Raw genomic sequence first — 23,434 nt, forward strand, 5'->3', positions numbered from 1 at the left:
CTGGAACCCCTCCCTTGGGATCGGGAGTTTTTTGATCCACCTCCATCTCAGGAGGTGGTGGAGGGGTCTTCGGCGGAGACTGAGGTGGTGGCTGGGGAACCCTCGGCGATCCACCGTCTTCTTCAGGTTCCCGAATGTTAATGCCGACGGACCTCGGCCTCGTTTGGAAGTCGTGAGGGCCGATGATGGCCATCCTTCTTCTTCTTTTGCGAAGGGGTTGCTCGTCCATATCTGATTCTTCAGATTCTTCTTGGATTTGGTCTTCGGGACGGGCAGCGGCTTTCCCTTCTCTTTGTCTTTTTCTCTCTTCAGACTGCAAAAGACAGGGGGCAGGAAGAACGTGAGTAAAAAAAAAAAAAAAGAAGCCGAAGCCTGAAAAGCTAAATATAACTCACCGGGGTCTTCAGCAAAGCCTCGTCTTCTTCCTCAGCTGCCCTTGTTGCTGCTTCTTCCTCAGCAGCCCTGGAGGACCCTTCTCCTCCTTCACAAGCTTCAAGAGCCCGTGCAACCTCCTCGGCTGTACGGGCAGCTTCGAGTTCCTCAGACAGCAGTTGCCAAGGATCTCTCTTCTTCCACTAAGGCTTCTGCCTCTGATACAGGGCAACAGCCTCGATTTGGAGATGGGAGTGATCTAGATGGACCTCCCTGTGCTTCAAATCGGTGATAGAGGGGGCCCGATCGACGATAACTCTCTTTTGGGTGACGCCGAGACGATTGTAGTCGATGCCGACGTTAGTCTCGTTTCGCTCTGAGTATAAGAAAAGAGGAGCAAAGATCAGTTCAGCAAAATAAAAAATGCTGGATTGGCTCAGCAGGAAAGTGCAAAGCAAAAATATTTGCTAAAAATAAATAAAAAAAAGGCCTCGGCCCCAGCCGAAGAAACTTACCATCCCTAAACTTTCGGCTGAGGCCGACAGCTGCTAACATGTGCTCTTGGAAAATATAGTGGTTATCCGGGAGCCAAGTCTCCGGGATATACTTCATTCGGCCTCCAGCGCCCCCAGGATTCAGCATTCGGCCGAAAATATTTTGCTGGTTAAGGTGCAGATCTGGGCCTCTGTCTTCGGGAGGGCCCAGGCTTCCCATTTCAGGGTCAGGCTCAGATAGATACCTGGGAGCGCTGAAGACGTAAGGGTGGTTAGGATCTGTGGGCGCCCTAACCCAGATCCATTGACCCCTTCATTCCTTGTCTGAGGAGTCATTCGGCCACATTGTTAAATACTGGGGCCGAGACTCAATTCGGTACCACCCAGGACCATGATCTCCGTGCCCACTTTGAGTGTTTGTCACTAGCCGATGAAGCTTTTTGAAGCAATGGAGGTTCGGCACATATCTGAAAAACTTGCAGACCCACAAATACGTCATCACCCTTCGGATGCTGACAGGAGTTAGCTGACACAGGGAGACCCTGTAGTGGATCAGCAAGTCTCGGACGAACATGTCCAGAGGAAACCTCAGCCCATACTGAAGCTGTCTTGTGTACACCCCCACGTACCCCGGGGGTGGACGATGGATTCTATCAGATGCAACGGGCATTCTACACCAATATCCATCGGCTTCCATTATGCCATAGTGCAGCTCTATCTGCTCAGCAAACCGGTACACATCGGCATGCTTTACCAACCAAGGGTAGGGGCAGTTCTTTATCATGGCTGAGGCAACCTCAGCGTCCTCCCACTCTTCAAATCCAGGGAGAACATCCCAAAGGTCGGCGGGAACTTCTTCGTCCCGCCCAGAAGCACTTGGCTCCTCCGTTCCTTCAGGAGGCGCCGATGAGATTGGGGTCGCCCTAATTCTCTCAGCAGGGTCAGGCCCCACTCTTTGTCCATTCCAAGTCCCAGTCCTGTTCCTAGGATCGGGAAATTGCCTTGCCCTTCTCGGAGCACGGGCCCTACCTCTAACTCCTCTCACCATTGTCGAGTTTCGAAAAAAGAGTCGAAAAAAGGGGAAAGAGTTCGAATTCGAAGAAAATTAAACTAAAATCCAAGGAAATTACCTTAATCTGAAGCGGAATTTGCCGATCTACAAGTTGGTAGTGACGAATTTCAGTTTCTAAGCTTAATGCTCGGGGAATTTGCGAAGTTTTGATGCGGGTTCTTGGGTTTTCTCGAAAGCTTTGGGTTCGTGTTTGTGAAGAAGTGAGGAGAGATAGTGCGCTTCTTTGATTTTATTTCCAAAAATGGGAATTCCAGGAGTCCGCGCCTTAATTTCTCTTAAATACCTCACTAAGTAACCGTTAAACACACGTCCCTACGATTAACCGCCCATTATCCGTCCAACTTCCACAAATTATCCATCCAGCCGCCGTTATTTAATTAATTGCGGTTTAAATTCAAATTTTTGGATTAATTAAATCATTTACTTCCCTCCTTTTTCTGGTTAATTAAACCCGACCCGTCATCCTTCCAAATCGGGTCTGGGGGGCAAGTTGTTTGGGTCCAATTTAGTCCAATTGGGCCTAGTCATTAAATGATCCAATTAAAAGCCCAAGGTCAAGGTTCAACTCTCCTATTGTGCTAAGGTCAAGATCAGTCAACAAGGCAAGTCAATTGGGCCAAGGCCCACTTCTCCCACATATGTAAAGGTATAAAAGCCATCAATATTACATTTGTACATACATTCACACAAAACCTCAAGCAATTAACTCTCTTGCATAGCTTTCTCTCTCTACACATTGTACTGACTTTAGCATCGGAGGGGCCTTCCTCGGCAACACCCCCGAGGCTAGTTTACGTGTGTTTGCTGTGCAGGAAACCCTCGGCCCCGCATCACTTGGACCGAGCCCAGTTTTCACCACTTCATAGGACTTTCGGCAAGGTCCCATTGTTTTTACCCGAAACACAAGGTAATACTAGTAAACAAAAGTGTACATTTTATCAGCTCTAAAGTAGTTGGTTTTGGATTCAAATCACAAAATAAAATGATAGAGGTGCGATTGGTTTGAAAATGATCCTTTAATATTCCTTGTACGTTTTGTATGCAAAATCCTCTTCCACACGAAAATATTGTTCTACCTTTGGCATATTTTGTTTATAATTATAAGGACCTTTTAATTCATCCTCATTATTTGCTATATATATATATATATATATATATATATATATATATATATATATATATATATATATATATATATATATATATATATATATATATATATATATATATATATATATATATATATATATATATATATATATATATATATATATATAATTAATTAATTAATTAATCTAAATATGAATCTAGTGGTGTGATGAATGTCAAGTCTGTCAACATTAGATGAATGGAATGTCCAACAATTTGAGAGTTTATTATAGGTATATCCATTATATGTCTATAATCAATCAATATATAAAAATAGTGTTGGTTCATTTGTTCATTTATTGAGGGAAATAATTTGTCATTATTTATAAGACTAAATAATTTATCGCAAAATCAAGAGCATCAAAGTTGAGATGGCCGAGTTGGTCTAAGGCGCCAGATTAAGGTTCTGGTCCGAAAGGGCGTCGGTTCAAATCCCAATCTCAACAAGTTTTTTTTTTTTTTTTTTTTTTTTTTTTTTTTTGTCTTCCTGCATGACCAAAAACCCTCAGATTGTTTACCCTGTACTTTCTGCTCAGCTCTTTCATATCAAGCTATACCGCTTTACATTTTTATCTATAACAATGTCAATGAATATGTAACCCCTTATGTCTATATTGAAATTCAATTACAGAGAAGTTTGCTAAACGTGGTAGCTTGGATTATGCTAGAATGTTATCTGAAGCGATGAGTCAGAGAAATGAGATTCCGAGGTTACATATTGTTGTTTGATACGAGTATGTGGTTATTTGGCTCATGTTATGTGAAAGAAAGCAATGGATCTTTTCAGGGAAATGGAAAGCTCGAGTTCAAGTACAAGGAAGCAACAATATGATTTCTGGACTGGCACAGAACAAATTTCACAGAATTTCCATTCATTTAAAGCAAGAAATGCTGGATTCTGGTTTCAGACCAAGCGGCAATTTCGAGTGTTCTTCCACATTATACCACTTCTGCTATCTCAATGGACGCAAACAAGGACATGCTCTCATGCCAATGCAACTATTTTCATTAGAATACCTCCTGATTTCTACTGGATTTGCATTCTACTCCATATAAAGTATTTAAATTCGAGTTCTTTCTAAATCAAGTAATACAACAACCCGATTTAAGTACAATGATCATACAATCACATAGAATAACTCGATCAAAGTATAATGATGATACACTCGCGATGCATCTTACCAAGTTACAAAATCCATAAGTTAGCACTTAGCACCATTTGAGTTTCCCTGTCATTATTACATCACAAAACATATACTTGGTGTGCAATTTACCAAATTCGATAACTATAAACAACACTTATCTCTGATTAGAATGGCAAATCCAAAGTGCATAACTTACTTACAGTAGATTACTCCCTCATCAGTCACATTATTCAAGTACGAGTACTGCTCTTTGAGTCTAGCTACTCCGTGATTCAAATTACACTATCAACGTGACTATTAATTCGAAATAGAGTGACAACTAACAAAAACAACATCCCAAAATCCACAAATAAAAAGCATAAAAGTATAATTTATAAAATATAATCATATTCATATATCATAATATATCCATTGTTATACAAAACCCAGAAATTAAAAATCAATTAACAGGAAGAACCTTCTTAACAATCTCATCACTAAGATTAGAAATCTGAGAATCAAGAGACTTAATAGTATCCTCCTTTTGCTTCTCCAAACTAGCCAAAGCCTCCTGAAGTTCAACCTCAATCTTCTTCCTTCCTTCAGCCAATTTGGCCTCAACCTCAACCTGCGTCTCCTTCTTCATCTTATTCAAAGCAGCAGAAATCTCAGCACGTGCAGCACGCATGACAGCATTAGCTTGTTCCTCAAGCTGCTTAACCTCAGAAGAAGTATCCTTAACATCAGCAAGCTGCTCTTTAATGGTGGCATCACGTTTATCCATGAAATCACCGAGAGGGGTGTAGTAGATCTTGTCGAGGGCGAACATGAGGAAGAGGAATTCGGCCATGATAATGGGGAGAGTGAGGTTGAAATCGAAGAGGGAGGCTTTCTCGATTTCTTCGGCGAGGGAGGGGTGGGGGAGGAGGTAGGAGAGAGAGAGTGGAGCGGCGGAAATGGCGGCGGATTTGAGGAGAGAGAAATTGAGGTGTTTTTGAGGGAGTTTGAGAAGTGGGGTTTTGAGGAGAGGGAGTTTGGGTTTAGGGGTGGTGGAGGATGGTGGTGGGGTGGTGGTGGGGAGGGATTTGGAGGAGGAAGCCATGAGCATGTTGGCCATTGCTGGTTGTTATGGTTGTTCTCTGTAAATGTGACTGAGAGTTTGGGTTTAGGAGGGATTTTGTTTTTTTATTTTTTTGGAAAATTTGTGGGAAATTTTGATTGGGGAAGAAGATGAAGAAGAAGAAGGGGTGGTTTGGGGGAATTTGGGAGGGGGAATTGTGGAAAAGGTTATCCCAATGTATGCCACACAATTTGGGATCATATATTGCGGTACTTAATTATTGTTTTTTTTTTTTTTTTTTTTTTTTTTTTAATTTATGAAAACTACTTATAAAAAATCTCTTTTGGCCCTATTAGAAAGGAGTTGTAGTGTAATATTATTATTATTTTTTAAAATCATAATCACTAGTGTGCTAATCGAGTTGAGCAGCTCACGAACAACTCGAACTCAGCTCGGTCAAAGCTCGGTTCGAGTTGGCTCGATTTGAATTCGACTCGACGCGAAACTTTAACGAGCACAAGTCAAGCAGATTTTATTGGCTCGAAACTTTAGCGAGCACGAATTAAAACATAAAAAAAGCTTTCGAGTCGAGTCGAGCACTCCTCAGCTCGTGATCAACTTGCTCGATTAGCACCCTAAGTGAATTCAAGTAGCTTAATTGCTCAAAGTGTAAGGTTGATACCTAAAATTTGGTATAAAAATTGATAAATGTTATTTTTATTGAATTTGATTTTTAATCTTGAAGCTTAGAAAAATAAGGATAAATTTCACTTGTCCCAGCCCAATAGGAGGTTGGAACTTGAAGATATTAATAATTTGAAGGTTACCAAGTTAGGGGAAAGAAAATTCAAATTAAGATTGTATTAACACTTTATTAGCTCAAGCAGTTGTAGAGAGTGATTGGCCTTTAGATGTAGGAAAATGTATCCTAACATTATCATCAATTCAGCTTTGATCACATGTATGATATAAATAACACAGCTTTCTTCACTCTTATAACAAGAGATTATACTTGAAGTAGTTACCTGAGATTTTCAAGTAGCAAAGTGGATATTCTCTAACCCTTTTCTCTATTGTAAATGATTCCCTAATAGGAAAAATGCACCTGAAACGCTTCTAATTTGTTCTTCCTCTGAGAAGAAGCATTACATACGAAAATGAAGTACCATCTCAAACATACTCGATCATATAACATGATTGCAGACAAATGACATAAAGAGTTTAAAATTTTCATTGATGCTTGTTTGTATGTGACAATGTGTCAGATGCTACAAATGTATATTCGGGTATGAGGAACTGATCCTAAAACTGGGTTTCATGCTCTACACAAGCATTTGAATTACTCCCGTGGTGTGAATGTGTATACAACTTTTTTGTGGTATTATGTTTATACATGACTACGTCCAAGAGAAGCCATTCCAGCTGAGGTATTTCTGTGCAAGTAATACCACTTAAATTTCTACCTGCGAAACTCTGGAAGAATATCGGGGGTGTCTCTTTTCAGAAAAATGAAACCAACCTCTTACGCCACCAGCACCTGTCCACTTTGATTGATTTGCTTGCCCTTCGAACTTCAGCTGATCATTGTTGGAAACTCTTGAATACAAAAACCACCCTCTGAATAAATGGGAGAGCATAGATTCACTGCGACTCGAGTTATCCTCAACTTGACAGCTTAGGTTCTCCTGATCATCAAAGGCCTCCTCTACTTGTGATATTTCCTCTTCTTTGTTCTCTGTTCTGCATGACAGAACACCCTAATCATTCAGTTTCCTTGATCAAGAGTGCAATAAGGAAAACTTAGAATTAAGGAGAAGTGAGAGACAAGTCTAGATTATTTGCTTGGCACAAAGCCAGTGCAATTACCATTGGATAGTCTACTAATCAAGAAGCACTAAGAGTTTCATACATAGTCTTCAAAAAAAATACTACGTATATTGTAGATTCTTGAAAAAAAATCAATGAATCTGTGTACTTTAAGGGAGTGAGTACTTTTCAGCAAGTATAAAAACCGTCATAAAAATTGTTTATTCTTCATTCTGTGATGATCAACAACAGTGTAATCAAAAGGAGCAAAGTAGTTCATGATCTTTTCTTTAAGTTGACCGGGTCTAAAGAGCAGCATGCTTCAGAAATCAGTCACTAGAGGCAGCACTATACAGATACACCAGCAAGACAAACAAGCCAATGATTTAGAAATGACAGCCTTAGAACCACTACCTAAACGTCCTAAAGTATGCATTTTCCACCTTTAAGACCACTTATCTCCATATAGGTGTAACATTATATTGCAGCCATGGGATAAAGCAAAAAGGATGGAAAGAGCAATAGATGAAGTGTTACGTTGTGCAAGGCTTGGAAGCTTCTATTCGTTTTCTTGATCTCTTCTTTATGAGGTTGTAAGCAATTGACACATGCCGAACAAAACGAAGCTGCAAAGATCAAGTAAGGTCAAGTCAGCACAAAGAAGGATTAACCCAACAGGGTTTTCTACTTAGACATCAGGAAGACATATAGCAAGAATTAAATTGAAGGAAAACTAGTATAATAACTTATCAGGAAAGGTTCAAACATCAAACAACCTCCCAGACAACATAAAAACACTCAACTCTATTGCTGAAGCATCAGTATCAATACTAATAAACCTTCTACAAAGGACTAACAGGAAAAATTTACCAGCCAATAAGACCAACACGGTAAAGTTTCATTAACAACTGCATGTAAAGAGAAACTTAAGAGAAGCCCGTATGAGCCTCAGGAGTTTATGTCAATTAAGTGAATTACAATAAAACCATTTCCATCTCTTTAAATATGAAATAAAAATTAAAAATTAAAAATATTAGAAAACAACATATAGATAAATGAAAGATTACCTGTATCAATTTACAAGAGATTGTTCTCCAGATATAGAAAGCAACAAACATCTTCAACAACAGCTTATCATAGAAAGTACTCAATTTTGCAAAAGCAGCTCTTTGAATTTCAATGGAAATTTACAGGCATACAGACACGACAATCAATATCACTCACAGCTAGAGTATTCAGTCATGGATTATTTTCAAGTTCGCGTGTAATGCATAACCAACAAAGAGGTTCAGATAGTAGTCCTCACCTATGCTAGTTAGGACCAATGAGGCAAGAATGCAGTGCAACCCAAGCTCAAAATTGAGAGCTTATACTCACCAAAAGGAAAGCTACAGTGACGTGCTCTAACAGTTATTTGGAATAGGATAGCTTGCAGCGACAAAGATAATACTTCATAATTAAATAGGAAACACCTTATCATCACAACCAAGCTAAAAGCTGGTCTACAAGCAACCAACTACCATAAATTAAATGGCTCACAGGTTTTACCTCCCTAGTCCCTATCATACATTACACTTAGTGTAAAGTAGACTCGAATTAATCCAACGTAGCTAGAATTTACTGCCAGCACAAAACATTGCTAAAAATTTAAGACTTCTCACTTTCACTTGAGAAAAGCTACTATAACTAATAACTAACATGTAAGTAGATTTTGCTTTACTGTAGACAACAACGGATTGTGTACACAGTTGAAAACAACCAAGGGTAAAGTTTTAGAAAGGATCAGTCTCTATGTGATTCACTTTCATTTACAACACCAATATGACATAATTTCCCATGCTGCTTGCAACAAAAATGTCAGAGCACTGAAAGTTTCAATGAGTATGCAAGCGAGACATACCTCATCACCATCCCTGACACCATAACTCCTGATATACTCATTGTCAATTAGCAGCTTCTGACCACGATAAGATAAGCAAAATTGTGTCCATACATGTCTCCTATCAACAGAAATAGGTAAACCAGAATTGGTTAGTCAGAGCAAGTTGGAAAAAAAAAAAATCATGAAAATAAAGCTGTATGTGTTGAATCGTTATAGACGATATTCCCTCTCTTTTCTCTAGTATAGATATCTAAAGTCAATTTACAGATGTAAATAAAATTCCATACCATGAAATCTTGCCAGTTTCAGCCGTAGGCAAATTACTGAAATAGCTCTCCACTGCCTGCTTGAGATCAGATATCGTAGCCATCTTTATGACTTCAATTCCTACAAAACCGTTCAATTAACCTCATAATCTAATTAAAACAATACACCTATAGGCTAAGCCTACAATACTTTAAATATAACACATTATTCCTTAAGGAGATCTGTATTTGACTATCTGTATCAAAATCAAACGATAACCAGTCTTCCAAACATATTCATTGTTCACAAATCACAAGTTCCTTCAAATGTCCCCCACTCTCTATGAGCTATGACAATAAATTTCGAGCATTACGCAAAATGCCTTAAAATTCACCAAATCAAACAAAAATAATAAGATATGCAGAAATATAACCATCTAATAACAAATTCACATATAATTCCTTTGTTAGTGTCTCAATTTCGATTAAAAGTCCTATTGCATCACAAATTACGACGAGGCAACACAAAATCTACCAAGAAATCATCAAGATTAACATCACTCTCAAACAATTAAACCTAGCAATATCTGAAAATTCAACAATCGCCACATCCGAAACAACTACAACATCCATATATCATATATCATTTGCATTATTCCAATTGATATTGAATTTAAATTACAACACCAGAAAACAACGATATGAGATGAAAAAAATGAGAGAGAAAAACATACCGAAAGAGGTGCCATCCAATTTGAAAATGGTGAGATGAATTGGAACCTGAGAAAGCTTATCATACGAAAAACTCTTTCTAGAACTCACAATCGACAACGCCGTTGAAACCGACGACGAATTCCGACAAAAACTCCGGCGACCTTTCGACGACGAAGATGACAACGACGGAGGCACCTCAAACGGAACCCTAGACAACTGCAATCCTCCTCTCCTACCTTCGCGTTTGCCGAACAATTCATCCTCTCTGTTAGCCGCCTTGAAGCTTAATCTTCGCATAATCAAAAATGAAATTGACACCAAAAAAACAGGATTCTCTCTCCTTCCTCTACCTCTTTCTCTCTCTTCGTTCTTTTGATGCAGAGCTTTAATGGCGGATTAAGGAGGATTCGTAGATGAGAGAAACACGCAATAAGGAGGATATCATATAATAGAGTATTATGAGATTGCGAAGATTGGATTTGCTTTGGTTTTAGGGCGAAGAAAGGCAATGTAGGGTGGTCTGGTGATTCCTCTGATATAGAAAGAGAGAGAAAGAGGAGAGAGAAAATATGGAGAGGAGAATTGGAGAAGGAAGGTGATGATTGATGAATGATGATGCGAATGGTGCCTGCTGTGGTGTTTGATGCCTGCCTTTGGTCATTGCCCAACTTATTACACTTGTTTATTTAGGCGCCTTTTTTAAAGTCTCCCTTTTGGGCTACAAGTGTGTACTGTATAATCCGTAAATGTCACTCTGTATATCCGAGTGTATAATAGACCTTTATCTATTGTAGAGTATGTAATATTGAAAAATTTACAAACAATGCACTAATTGCCTCGTATGCTCAATTGATCGGAATTATCACATTCGAAAACATTTTTACAATTTACTTTGTAGTCTGTACTTGGGAGGTGAATATACTTAATGCAATAATGTTCGTCAAATCAAACATGAACCAATTTTGAAATGTTATTTGCTTAACTCTGCCACACATGTCACAGGTCCTATAAAATAATCTCAATTTACGATAAAATCCTCAATCATTGGATTTCCATAAGTTAAAAGAGAGTGAAAGCATTAAAATTTTAGTAAATAGACGGAATTTTGATTCTTTTAGATATTCGTGTAAATCTTATATTACTCATAAAGAGTCATCCAAACAATCAAACAAACACTAGAAAATAATTTGTATAATGATACACAAATGATGGGTTGAAGGAAGCAACCATTATTGAGAATGCTACTAGTATCAAAATATGGGATACTTATTTAAAAAAAAATGTTGATCATTTTATACTAACTTGTCCTCATTCAAAACTACATCCATTAACCTCTCGAGAATTTTGTATAAGTGCATATGGATCGGATTCAAAGCAATAATACAAAAAACAATCTTTGAAGGACTAGCCCAAATAGGCAAATCTCAACTCAAGCCAAATCTTTTCAGTAGTTTATCACAAAGAGTACAGTAAATACATGGGCAAAAGAATTACAATATTTACCAAAAACTTTGCCCAAGGAATAAAAAGGGTAGAAAAAACTAAACCTAGAAATCACCAATTTGATAAAATAATTGATGTAGCCGCAGATCAGTGCTCAAGTATTCAATTTCCTTCTGATATACTCCTAACAATTCACCGTAATCAGGGAAGATAACTGTTGCTCCAACAGAATCAGTCCTACTGTCATTGACAAACCCTAGCTGCTTGTCAAGCTGTTCTAGCTTCATGTTATCAAATGTATTTCCTATTAGATTTCAAGTGACTGCATATGTAAACGAGCGACAGCAACCACAGCCAGCACTCAGCAGTAAATGAATAGCCGTCCAGTGTAATAAGCAATGGCCCTAAAAGGCTACTTGCCTATCAGCTTAAAGTAGGCATACAAACCAGATCCCAGAAAACCCAGAAATTGTCCAATAACATTCAGCTGCAAGCATAATGCACGTCATTACCAATTTACTCAAGACAATATTATCATATAGAGATCATAAACAGAAACATCAATTCCAATTTACTCACCAAATCAAAAGGTAATCCACCAAATATTATCCAACCCAGTCCAATGGTGAAAAGATCCTACAAAATAACAGTATGGAAATAAGATACTTGTACTTTCAAGTACATTACATAATTTGAAGCAACAAAGGTGATTGATTATAAGACACTAGAAAAGGAATAGAGTTAAGGACCTTGTTCTCTATATGCTTATTCAACTCACATACTTTTATTATCTTTCCCTTTTATTTTACCTATTTACCTCACCACCAAGAGGCTGAGCTCACCTCCTGCAGCTGCAACACCCCAACCCACCCAACCACCACAGAAAACTATTTTACAGATAGAGAGAGTTCGTGCAAGGCTGTTTCACAGCCCCTATCGTCTTGTCAATAACTGTGGGACTTGATTCAAGTGTGCATGGATCCATCAACTTTTTCAAGTTTTCTATTATGTTTATATAAACCAAAGGAACCTGGCAAAATAACAAAAGTAACAAAAGGAAACTGTAAATACCTTCAGATTACCACAAATTGTCTGTGTTAATGCTGAATTGAGTGTGGTGTTAAGAAATATACTGTAGTTGAGGAAGAACGCCAGCACACAAGAAAAGGACAAAACGACCTGCAAGAAGAGGAAGCAAGATAGGGGGGGGGGGGATACGATTCATTTTAAGTCAATGATCAGGAAAGCATTTTAGCTATTCTTGCCATGTGGGATGATGAAAATATGGATATTATACAAAGAAAAGCCTTTAGCAGAACAAAACATGCTAGGCTTCAGCAATAAGCATGCATGTAGAGTTGAGCAACAAATGAATCAAGGGATCATTTATGTACCAGAAAGCCAGGAGAGAAAAAGTAAGGGAAGTTGAAGGTGATATCCAGATCACCTCTCACATAAGTCCAAAACAGCAATATTGGTCCACAAAGAATACCTAAAATTCACCCAAAAAATAGGTATCAAGGGCAGAAAACTGATACATCATGTAGCAAGGCTGTGAGTCGTAAGTACATTATTTTATAAAAGATCTGGAATCTCACCATTACACCACATAAGTCCAAAACTATTGAGGCCACGGGATTTACCTGAGAAAAAATAAAATAAAATAAAAAAGGTTTGTTAAGCTTCAATAGACCAGAATATATTAGATTAGTTGGGGAAAATGAAATGAAAATAATGATGCATCACCAATTCGAGCAATAGTTGCAAGGTATATAGCCGTAGTAATATTGGCCAGAAATACAACTGCATAGCCATAAGCATCAAATGACAGATCTCGAGCACCAGCAATGAATGCACCAAGAATAATCAACCCTACACTGAACCAATAAGACAAAAAAATAATTGTGACTACAAAGCACTTAAGAAAAAGAGAAGGCAGCCATAAATCCATAATCTCCAAAGAACTCTAAATACTACAATCCCACACAGGCCACACTCCATGCAGCTTCCTTAATAACCATATTCTAAGAAAGGTTTTCTCCATAAAGCTGAAGAAAAAAGACAATAAAATCTAATTTCAAGGCGAACAATCTACGGTAAAAACCAACACAATGTGTATTGTGTAACTTGAAAAAGACTCCCAGAATTTGATCTAAATCCAAAAGCAGACACAATAAGAGTTAGCCATATATTTTCTATTTTTACCTGTTTATGAGATTACAGACATAACCGTCTCCTTGTGATGATCAATCAAGCAATATATAATAAAAAGGTTCATATATTCCAGATGAACGCATATAAAGAATATGTATCCCACCACTGATGGGCAGTAGCAAAAATATAACTTTTACCTTCCAACGATAGAGGAAGTATACTTTTGCCGGACCAGAATATACTCCATAACCATTGTAAAGACCACAGTAGTCCTCCTCAGAGTAGTATACATAGGAACATTTACACCACGCACAGACTCCATGGTAACTAACTTCAAAAGAAATGGAAAAAAATATATTATAATAGAAGCAGAAAAAAAAAAAGAAAAAAGAAAAAGAAAAAGAAAAAGAAAAAAAAAAGAATGCATTCCAATAACACATAGTTATCATCAATGCATACCATGTACATCAAATAGGTAAATGCAAGAGGTAGAGTGTGCATCAGTGTTTTCAAAGGAACAAGAGTTACAGAGTTATCAAGAGCAGTCGATGACTCTGCAACAGTGAAAGAAATGAGCTTCAAGCGTTTCATCACATAGAGAAATGTAGATGAAGATACCATCTGCAGGCACAGACAGATCACATTATCAGAATGTGTTCCCAGGTATGAGTTTATTTTAAAAATAAAAAAGAACTCCTCATAGATCTGCATGTATGAAAAAGCATTCCATCATAGAACAGTTTGACTAGCAGATAGTTTGCAAATTGCAATCATGAAAAAATTCATAAGGATCCACCATTACCATCCACAACAAGCAAAAACATACTTCGTACAAGACATTAACTGCAATGCAATTATCATCAGTTCTGACTAAGTATAGGTGGACTGCCTTTTAACCGAGACTTGATGTATCCATCCATAACAAATCACTAAATCAGTAATAGGATAAGCTAATATATTTGACACACTACATAAGAAAAAAAGAAGACTGATAATGAAGTAGCCAACCTAGCCGCTATAGATGCTTTCTACTCTATATGTATAGCAAAAAATAATTTTTCAGGCACCCTGACTTGCTTCAAATCAGGTTTAACTAATAAGCCAGTAAATTATAAAAGAAAGCTTACTAAGATCCTAATCATACAAGAGTTGATTATTAACAAAAAAAAAGGAGAGAGAGCTTTATTGAATGATAAAAGGCACTATTAACTCCATCTAGCTTTTTTAACTAATGATATACATTAGTAAAAAATTACTCATTTCAAATGTGTCTGCTCAAAAATATCAAGAAGACTCTCATATTACAAGGCAAAAGGTCATATGTCAATATTATGTTGCATAAAGCAGTAACTTCACGCCTCACATCACAATATATAAGAAAATAAATAAATATGAATATACCAACAATTTTAGCAGCAGCTTACCTGGAAAAGGGTGATTACATTTGCACTTGGGAAGTTATATGACGACAATGCAGCCTTATTGAACAATATCAAGAGCACTGCAAAAAGGAAATGCCAGCTCAATTTCTTTCTATTTCATAACATTAGCCCACATATAAACAACCTCCTTGCGATTGTTCCCAGACAGCCCCTCCCCCCTAGACCTGCCTCAATTGAATAACCGCAGGAGCAGATTTTCATAAAAAGAAAAGACCAGAACCAAGAAGAGAAAATTTTAGTACTATAATGCATGTATAATCTTAAATGCACTAAAAAAAAGCTAAAATGTCTTCAATGTTTTCTTCTTCATTTGGGGCTAAATGACTAATACTTTCAAAATTGATTATATTTTTCCTAAAGCATGTACACACCTTTCACATATGAGACAACATTCAGCCATGTAATCCTTCCCCAACCAGCCAACCTATAAATGAGGCATCCGGTTTACTGAATGTTTAACTTCCTTATGCAATTCCTCATCAAAAGCTTTCTTAAACTTCTAAGCTATTTAAACTGTTGACATTTATTTAGATGAAAGGGATCAATAATTCAATAACGTTAGCCATAACAAAGACCCATTAAGTTTTGCTCCAAATGTACTCCAAATGTATTTCACCTCTCAAACAACCACACCAACCCTGCTAGCAGCAAGCTGTTAAAGTTAAACCATGATGGCTCAATCACTATTAACCCCATAGCCATAGCAATACTCAATAACTTCTACGTCTGCATCATAGTTTGATAGTTTCTCTAATAAGGCACCATGTCAATCAATTTCATGATAATATCGACAACGAACACACTCTATCATCCATCAAACTCTATTACATCCATTAGTGATCCATTAGGGAGAGAATTTAGGCAGAAATCACCATCTACAAAAACTAGTTCTAGAATTTTAAACTTCCAGAATTCCAGGCTAATATCAAATCCATGACTACTCCTGAGCATCCCTTAATTGCTTGCCGTAAGCCTACAACAGCCAATATCCTAAATTTCTTAAAGCTCCAATTTGCAAACCTACTACAACCAAAATCACAATCAATCAAAGTCGAATTCCATTAACGATCAATTAAATACGAATTCCACCCTAAAATAACTAACCCAAAGCACCACAATCACACAGAAATTACTCAAAAAATTCAATCCAAATCAATTCATCATTTCGAATCACAATCACATACAATAGAAATCAGCAACAATCAGAAGAGATCACAAAACCTAGAAGAGAGAGAAAGTGGTAAAATACCAGCACAAGCCATGTAAGAAATGGCAGCATAAGCTCCACGTTTAGTCATGGCGGAACCTCGAAAGAGTTTATCGTCGCCTTTGGGAGGATCAGAAACCGGTAGCAAATTGTTCTTCTCTGAATTCGAACCCATCTCAATCTCTCTCATCGATTTCCCTGTTTTTTTTGTTTTTTTCTGGAAATGATGATTGAATAGAAATGAATGATTTTTGTGGGTTGAATTCAAACGAAATGAAGAAGAAGATGGGTCCGAAAAGGAACGTAGACGGCAGTGGTCAAGTTCGTTCTTGGCGTCTGTTTAAATCCGATCCGACCAAATATTGTTTCATTTATCGCGGGGTTTGGACAATTCTTCTTGTATTGGGAATCGTAGGTTGGAAATCTGTCTACAACATGGACACTTCATTTAACTTTTGTATATTTATTGAAATAGGTCAATACGGAGTATTAGATACGAGTATATAATTTGAGTCTAATATACAATTTGTAAAACACGCCTAAATTTAAAGTTACTTTATTTTGACATTGTGTCTTTGTACTAATTTTATATGTGAAAGTCTTGATGTTGAACTTTTTTTTTTCTTTTACTTATACCATGCATGCATAGTTTCATAGGTCCATCAAGTCAATTCAATTTGAATTAGTTCGATTTCAATATTGGGTAATTGGGTTGATCAACTCACTCTACTTTGCTTAAGTTTGGGTTTATTACAAGAATGCAAGTTCTCTCTATGTATAACAAGTTCAAGCTATATATTATCTACTTTGTAATTAGTTTAGTGGGAAGTTTAAAAATAATGTACGAGTATCATCATACATTAGTACCAAAATTGCATCCATCTGGGAGCTTGGGTTAGTTAGTTTGGGGTTTTGCTTTTTGTTTACATGGTTTGAAGTACAATTCTACATGGACATCATTGTACCAAAAATGTTTAAGGTAATTAATCTTAAAATTGGATTGAAATTTGATTATATATATAACTAAACAATAAGGAGTACATCACCAATATATTTCACTCCCTTAGAAAATAAAAGGAATAGCTTTAGAGAATAAAGAATATTCTTAACACCAACTTAAAAGATGGCGAAAAAAAAGAAGAGCCAAAATAACAAAATGAACATTCCACTATCACAATTGAAATTTGTAAGAATAAAGGTAGAAGACCTAAACAAGGCTGCTTAAAGCTTTGATTATGCATTATGCTTTGTCCCAACAAAAAAGCCTAACAATCAAACTATACTTTAGATTATTTGATATATGAACGAGCTATACTTTACGCTCCTACTTAACTAATAACTATATAATCCCTTCGGACTCTAAAATCACATATTATTTTATTAATACACAATATGAAGTACTCGTGGATCAAATATATATTAAGTTAAAATTCAATCTTTCACAAAACAAAAAAAGATCGAGCTTTCACATATTACTCTTAATAAGATCATTGACCTTGTGTGTAACATCTAATATAAGTAGACATTATACTTATAGTATAATGTATTTGTAAGAACACAAATTCAGACGAACACATACAAAAACCTTTTATTGTTAGAAGTGTATCACTTAGGTTGAGATTCCGATCCCTTAATGAAATTCATTAATTAATGAGGTAATCTCATGACAAAAATGCAAAGTAAAATAAGTATACAATCTGATCTTAACGACAAAAAGCTTCAATCAGTGTTGATGAAGGCTGACAAATCCTGAATCAATATTGTTGTTGCTGGATCTTCAGGTTTCAGTATATGGAATACATGGGTTTCTCCCTTGGCCTCGATCCACCGGGCTTGACCCGCCCATTGGCTAGCCTTAACCCTTTTGTAGTACCATATCCCACGGCCCCGAAGCTCATCCACCTCGGCTGTGTATACCAACAACTTCTTACACCCGAGGTGGGAAATGCTCGGGGCCCCGGGCCCAAATGGGTTAATGAACGCGTTATCAACTCCATTTGTACAATTATTACAAACATAAGACCATACTATATAATTGGTAGAGGACGCAATGCCTTTGGGCTCAAGTGGAACCCGTTTTGACCCGAGAAAATAAGGCATGGCTAAGAAGAGACCGGTGAAGCGTGGGCCAGGGCTAAGCCCGGCCCGGAGTACCAAGTTATGAGCTATAGTGCCCCCTGCACTATCCCCTCCAACAAAGATGTTTTGAAGATCTCCGTATAGGGTTAGCCACGGTTCGTGGCTAGGCCCGGTAGTAGACGCATGGGCTGCCACCCACTTGAAGGCAGCCCATGCATCGTCAAATGGAGCAGGTACCGTAAACTCCGGGTACAAGCGATAGTCTATGGCTATCGCAAGAACCCGGGCCTCAGCCGCGACCCTAGCCACGAAAACACTGTCACCAATGTAGAATGGGGAGCCAATGCAAAAGGCTCCCCCATGGAAGTAAATGAGTACAGGGAGTTTCCGGGCCGGGTCAGGATGGGCTGGAAGAAAAACCCGAGCCCTGAGACTTCGGGTGGAAGAAGAGGGGAAGGTGATGTCTTTGGATTGCACATGAGTGTCATTAGGAGGGGGGACAATAGAGGGTGGGGTGGTAGCATTGTATCTCAAAACGGTGCCGTTGCGATAATCAATAATGTAAGGCTGAAGTATGATTGGAGAAAAAATGGTCTCAGATGTTGAAGTATGAGCAAGCAATAGTTTTACTAAGAGGAAGAAGAGAGTGAAGAGATGATGGTTTTGTGTAAGTAAGGCCATTGTTGTGTATTTGTGAGTGGAGAAAGATTTTTATATGTTGGAGATAAGGTAGGAAGAACTGGCCACTATATTGTTTTTTTTGAAATGTGGAAGATATGAGCACTTGGAAGTTACTATCAGTGTTGACGATTGTTATTCCTTAACTATATTATACATTTAATTTTTAGGCTGCTCTATTTGTACTCAAAGTAGTGTCAACTGTCAAACTACACTACTTTTATAGCTTTCACTTATGTAGCTTGAGTTTCCTATGTACATTTGTTGTAAGGATTGTCAACATTAAAAGTTAATACGATAATTTCAACTCCCTCCCTCCCTCTTCACCTTTATGTCAAGGCTTATAATGCTATTTGTGATTTGTGAAATCACCTTTTATGTCAAGACCTATAAGAATTGGAGTATTCCTTTGTAGCAACTAGCAAGTAACAATATTATTAAGGAAAAAACCGGGGCGGCTCGTCGTAGAGATTTACTTTGTTTTTCCTTTTAGCTGTTGTTGTTTGTTTTGTGTTTTCTTTGTCAAAAAAAATAAATTAAATAAATATTATTAAGGAAAAAACCAACTTTAAAATTGAATAATTTATTTAAACGATTTAATAGTGTGCTCAAATGACCACTTAAATCCCTATACAAAGTTACAAACTATTAAAGGTTGTTATTGGGTCAAAAGCCCACCCAAGTCAAAGGCCAAAAGGTCCACATTTTATTATGTATCAAAAGTCCAAAAGCGTATTGCTATTATAAATTAACAAGTTACGGACTTAGGGGCAATTTTCATGATAAGTTGCTCATATGAGTCATTGAGTCATATCTCTTGCGAAAAAAATGCTTCGTGTCTAAAGTACAAAACAATTCCAAACAAAAAAGGAAAAAACCTTTAAAGTGGGGAACAATAGAAGAGCCAAGAAACGAAGAGGAAAGGCCATTAGAAAATAATTAAGGTTGAACACCAAAAACAAGACTGTCTAAAACCTTTGAATATCACTATATCGGCCTTTAATTATGTACTATTGTGCCAACAACAAGCAACCCTTCAACCAACTAATCAAGTTAGAGTAACACTCTCCATATCTCATTTGTCACGCATTCACATTAGTCCCTCCATTTCTAAATCATAAATGATATTTCTATTTTAGACGGCCACAAAAATAATACTCGTACTCCTTGCATAATGTTTTCTATATTCTCCCAAATTCCCACACATTCGTTACACAACACTATGTCACTATATATAGCTTTCAATTTGAAGTTATTTAAAACTAAGCAAGTAACCAACAATTACTCTTTTAAGTGTATCACTAATTCACTATAGACTCTGTAGTACTATACGAAATTTGTCGACAAGATGTTATCACTGCAAAATGGCTGTATATATAAAAAGTATTCCATATATTATTTGATCACTAAGACAAAAACCTCAATTAGAATTAATAAATGCGGATAAATCCCGAACCAATTTAGTTGTTGCTGGATCATCTGGTTTCGATATATGGAAAATATGAGATTGTCCCTTGGCCTCAATCCACCGGGCCTGACCCGGCCACCGGCTCGTCCTAACCCGTTTGTAGTACCATATAGCACGGCCCCGAAGCTCGTCCACCTCGGCTGTGTACACCAACAACTTCTTACAGCTGAGGTGGGCAATGCTCGGGGCCCCGCGCCCAAACGGGTTAATGAACTTGTTATTAACCCCGCCTTTGCAATGATTGCATACATAAGGCCATACTTTATAATTCGGCGAAAACGGGAACCACTTGGGCTCGAGCGGAACCCGCTTTGACCCGAGGAAGTATGGCATGGCTAAGAACAGACCCGCAAGGTGCGGCCCATGCCCCATCCCGACCCGAACTGCTAGATTGTGGGCTATTGTAGCACCTGAGCTATCCCCTCCCGCGAAGATCCTTCCGATATCCCCGTACTGGGCCACCCACGGGTCATTCCCGGGCCCAGTGCGAGACGCATGGGCTGCCACCCACTCGAGGGCAGCCCATGCGTCTTCCAAAGGCGCGGGGACCGTGAAGTCCGGGTACAAGCGATAGTCTACAGCTATCGCAATTACCCGGGCTTCGGCCGCGACCCTTGCCACGTAATGACTATCACCCCAACCGAAGGCGGAGCCAATGCAGAAGGCTCCCCCATGGAAGTAAAGAAGGACAGGGATCTTCCGGTACGGGTCGGGTCGGGCCGGAAGAAAAACCCGGGCCCGAAGATTGTGATAGGAAGGTGAAGGAATGGTTATATCTTTGGATTGAACTTGAGAATCAACTGGTGGGGGAACAAAAGATGCCGGGCCGTTGTAGTATTTCGTAACGGTGCCGTTTCGATAGTCGATAATATAAGGTTGGATTACAATTGGGGATTTAGAAGGGTTTTTGGCAAAAATATGAGAAATTTGAGCAAGAAATAGTACTAGGAAGAAGGAGAAAGAAAGAAGAAGATGGTTTTTAGCCATCTTTTTCAAGTGTAGTTTGAGAGTGAAAGGAGTTAGATTTGGAAAGATAGAGTAGAAAGAAATAACGAGGATTTGTTTGCTTAATTTAAGGGAGAAAGAAATGGGCACTTGGCAAAGATTGAAAAAATGGATGTATTTTAATTTTGGAGTGTACGGGTACCCACATCTCATGTAAATACAATGTCACATCTTTTATAAGGGACAAACATAATCACGGTGGAATTGTCGGGGTTGATGCACCCTCCATTAATTGAGCTTAATTGTAATAACGTGAAATTATTTGTGTTGTTATGTTACTCCGTATTAACTAATGTACTATTTGTAATTTAAGCGAGATCGGATTATTGCATATTTTCCGGTTAATGAAAAGCAAAAACAATATTGAAAATTATAATTACAATGAACAATGACTTAATTTTTTTTTGTATCATTAAAATATTTTAAATGAAAAGAGCTAAAATACTTTTGCAAGTAGATGACAGTACATGAAACATGAGTATTGAAAATTATAATTGCGGTGAACAATAATTTAAATATTTAAAAAAAAAAAAAAAAAAGAGAAAAGAAAAAAGAAAAAAAAAAAAAAAGAAAAGAAATAATTGATGAAAAGATTGAACTTTAAAAAAAAAAAAACGATCACGGTGGGACTCGAACCCACAATCTCCCGCTCCGGAGGCGAGCGCCTTATCCATTAGGCCACGCGATCTTCTTCTGATAATTAGTTCCGATTTAACTTATAATAATAAGAATATTTTTTTATTTGTTGTAGGATTCCCTTGCCAATCTATCTTTACAAAGTACTCCGTACTTGCGTGATCAAGAATTTAGATTCCATGTGTGTATTTATCACATCAATAATTAGAAGATTTTTTTGAAGACATAATATAATAACTCCAATCTATAAAATTAATTAGAGATTTAGAGATATGGTTTTTCTACCATCTATCACACTCAATATATTCCATACATCTAATCCAAATCGTGGTGATCTCATGCCTTTTCAACGACACAAACTTTTAAAAAAATCGGGTGTACAATAATTATTGTACATCCATTATAAAGATAGTTTAAAGTAATTAAAAGTTACCTCTAAAATGAATAAAAGTTACCCCAATATGAGTAAAAGTAACCCAATTCAAATAAAAATTATCTACACTTTATTAGAAAAGAATCACATTTTAAATGACTAAAAATCAATTATTAGTGATTGAATGTAATTAAATTACCTTTATAAAACTTTTCTTTTTGTCTATTTATATAAAAACTGTATTATGTTTAAGTTTATCCAAAAACAGGCAAAAAGTTACCCTAAAATTAGCTAAAAGTTACCCTTATATTGCTCGATGTACACTAATATTAGTGTAAACCGGATGTATACAAAAGTTTTTGTTCAAACGAATAGTTATAGTATTTTTAAAATTAGTTAATTTATCCCAAATCATATTAATTACCACCTATGCAAAAATCACATCAATAATTAAAAGATTACCTCACATCATATTATCTTCCACCTCGTATTCACTGTAATTTTAGATTGTTTGATCGTATATACTTTTCGAATTCATTTCTACACATCATACCATTATGGTTTTCTTTTAAATTGTAATGAACTAATTATTCTTGTACATATGATCTGACAAATTTCTTTTATCATTTATAAATTTGTTAGGGCCTGTTCTCTTACGTTGAAATTCAGTTCAGTTCAGTTCAATTCAGTTTAGCTCAATTCAGTTCAGTTCAGTTCAGTTCAGTTCAGTCAATGAGAACAGGCCCTTAGTTTAGAATCTAGTTCAATAATGTGATTTTTACAACACAAAGCTTGTTTATACCCTTTTTCGATCAATGTCCACCTAGAACTGTGCATCAGCAATCCACCTTACCATGAAGAATATGAGGAGTAATGGGTTGTCAAATGCTAAGTACAAAACAAAATTCACTTTAATAATTGCTTAGTTCTTAATACTACCTCCGTTTCTTATTACTTGCAACAAATGAATATTTTATATCACACAAATAATACCCCTTTGTTGCGAGTAATAAGAAACGGAGGTAGTAAAT

At 37.2% G+C, this 23,434-nt stretch overlaps 4 protein-coding genes, 1 non-coding gene and 1 pseudogene across 5 annotated transcripts; all 6 read right to left on the reverse strand.

Annotated features, from left to right (window-relative positions):
• Window positions 1-4,582: 4,582 nt before the first annotated feature.
• LOC145594895 (ATP synthase subunit b', chloroplastic-like) lies at window positions 4,583-5,461 on the reverse strand. The gene has a single exon (XM_081651243.1). The coding sequence runs from the start codon at window positions 5,326-5,328 to the stop codon at window positions 4,672-4,674; it is 657 nt and encodes a 218-aa protein (XP_081507369.1). The 5' UTR covers window positions 5,329-5,461; the 3' UTR covers window positions 4,583-4,671.
• A 1,031-nt stretch (window positions 5,462-6,492) lies between these two features.
• On the reverse strand, window positions 6,493-10,535 carry LOC145595803 (uncharacterized). Its single transcript, XM_081652228.1, has 5 exons — window positions 9,939-10,535; window positions 9,247-9,346; window positions 8,978-9,077; window positions 7,615-7,703; window positions 6,493-7,011 (listed from the first exon to the last, which is right to left on the reverse strand). Exons 1-5 carry the CDS (start codon window positions 10,213-10,215, stop codon window positions 6,723-6,725), a joined length of 855 nt encoding a protein of 284 aa, XP_081508354.1. The 5' UTR covers window positions 10,216-10,535; the 3' UTR covers window positions 6,493-6,722.
• Window positions 10,536-11,347: 812 nt separating this feature from the next.
• Window positions 11,348-16,408, reverse strand: LOC145594827 (UDP-N-acetylglucosamine transporter UGNT1-like). Its single transcript, XM_081651166.1, has 10 exons — window positions 16,207-16,408; window positions 14,940-15,016; window positions 13,975-14,136; window positions 13,713-13,846; window positions 13,108-13,238; window positions 12,960-13,004; window positions 12,756-12,853; window positions 12,433-12,540; window positions 11,941-11,997; window positions 11,348-11,848 (listed from the first exon to the last, which is right to left on the reverse strand). Exons 1-10 carry the CDS (start codon window positions 16,352-16,354, stop codon window positions 11,774-11,776), a joined length of 1,035 nt encoding a protein of 344 aa, XP_081507292.1. The 5' UTR covers window positions 16,355-16,408; the 3' UTR covers window positions 11,348-11,773.
• Window positions 16,409-17,663: 1,255 nt separating this feature from the next.
• Window positions 17,664-18,933, reverse strand: LOC145595321 (2-hydroxyisoflavanone dehydratase pseudogene; annotated as a pseudogene).
• A 1,361-nt stretch (window positions 18,934-20,294) lies between these two features.
• On the reverse strand, window positions 20,295-21,488 carry LOC145595492 (2-hydroxyisoflavanone dehydratase-like). Its single transcript, XM_081651909.1, has one exon. The coding sequence runs from the start codon at window positions 21,374-21,376 to the stop codon at window positions 20,342-20,344; it is 1,035 nt and encodes a 344-aa protein (XP_081508035.1). The 5' UTR covers window positions 21,377-21,488; the 3' UTR covers window positions 20,295-20,341.
• A 521-nt stretch (window positions 21,489-22,009) lies between these two features.
• Window positions 22,010-22,082, reverse strand: TRNAR-CCG (transfer RNA arginine (anticodon CCG)). The gene has a single exon. It is a non-coding gene; the product is annotated as a tRNA-Arg (tRNA).
• Between the last annotated feature and the right edge of the window lie 1,352 nt (window positions 22,083-23,434).

This window comes from Chenopodium album, chromosome 19 (genome assembly GCF_948465745.1).
Source record: "Chenopodium album chromosome 19, dcCheAlbu1.1, whole genome shotgun sequence".
Lineage (NCBI taxonomy): Eukaryota > Viridiplantae > Streptophyta > Magnoliopsida > Caryophyllales > Amaranthaceae > Chenopodium > Chenopodium album.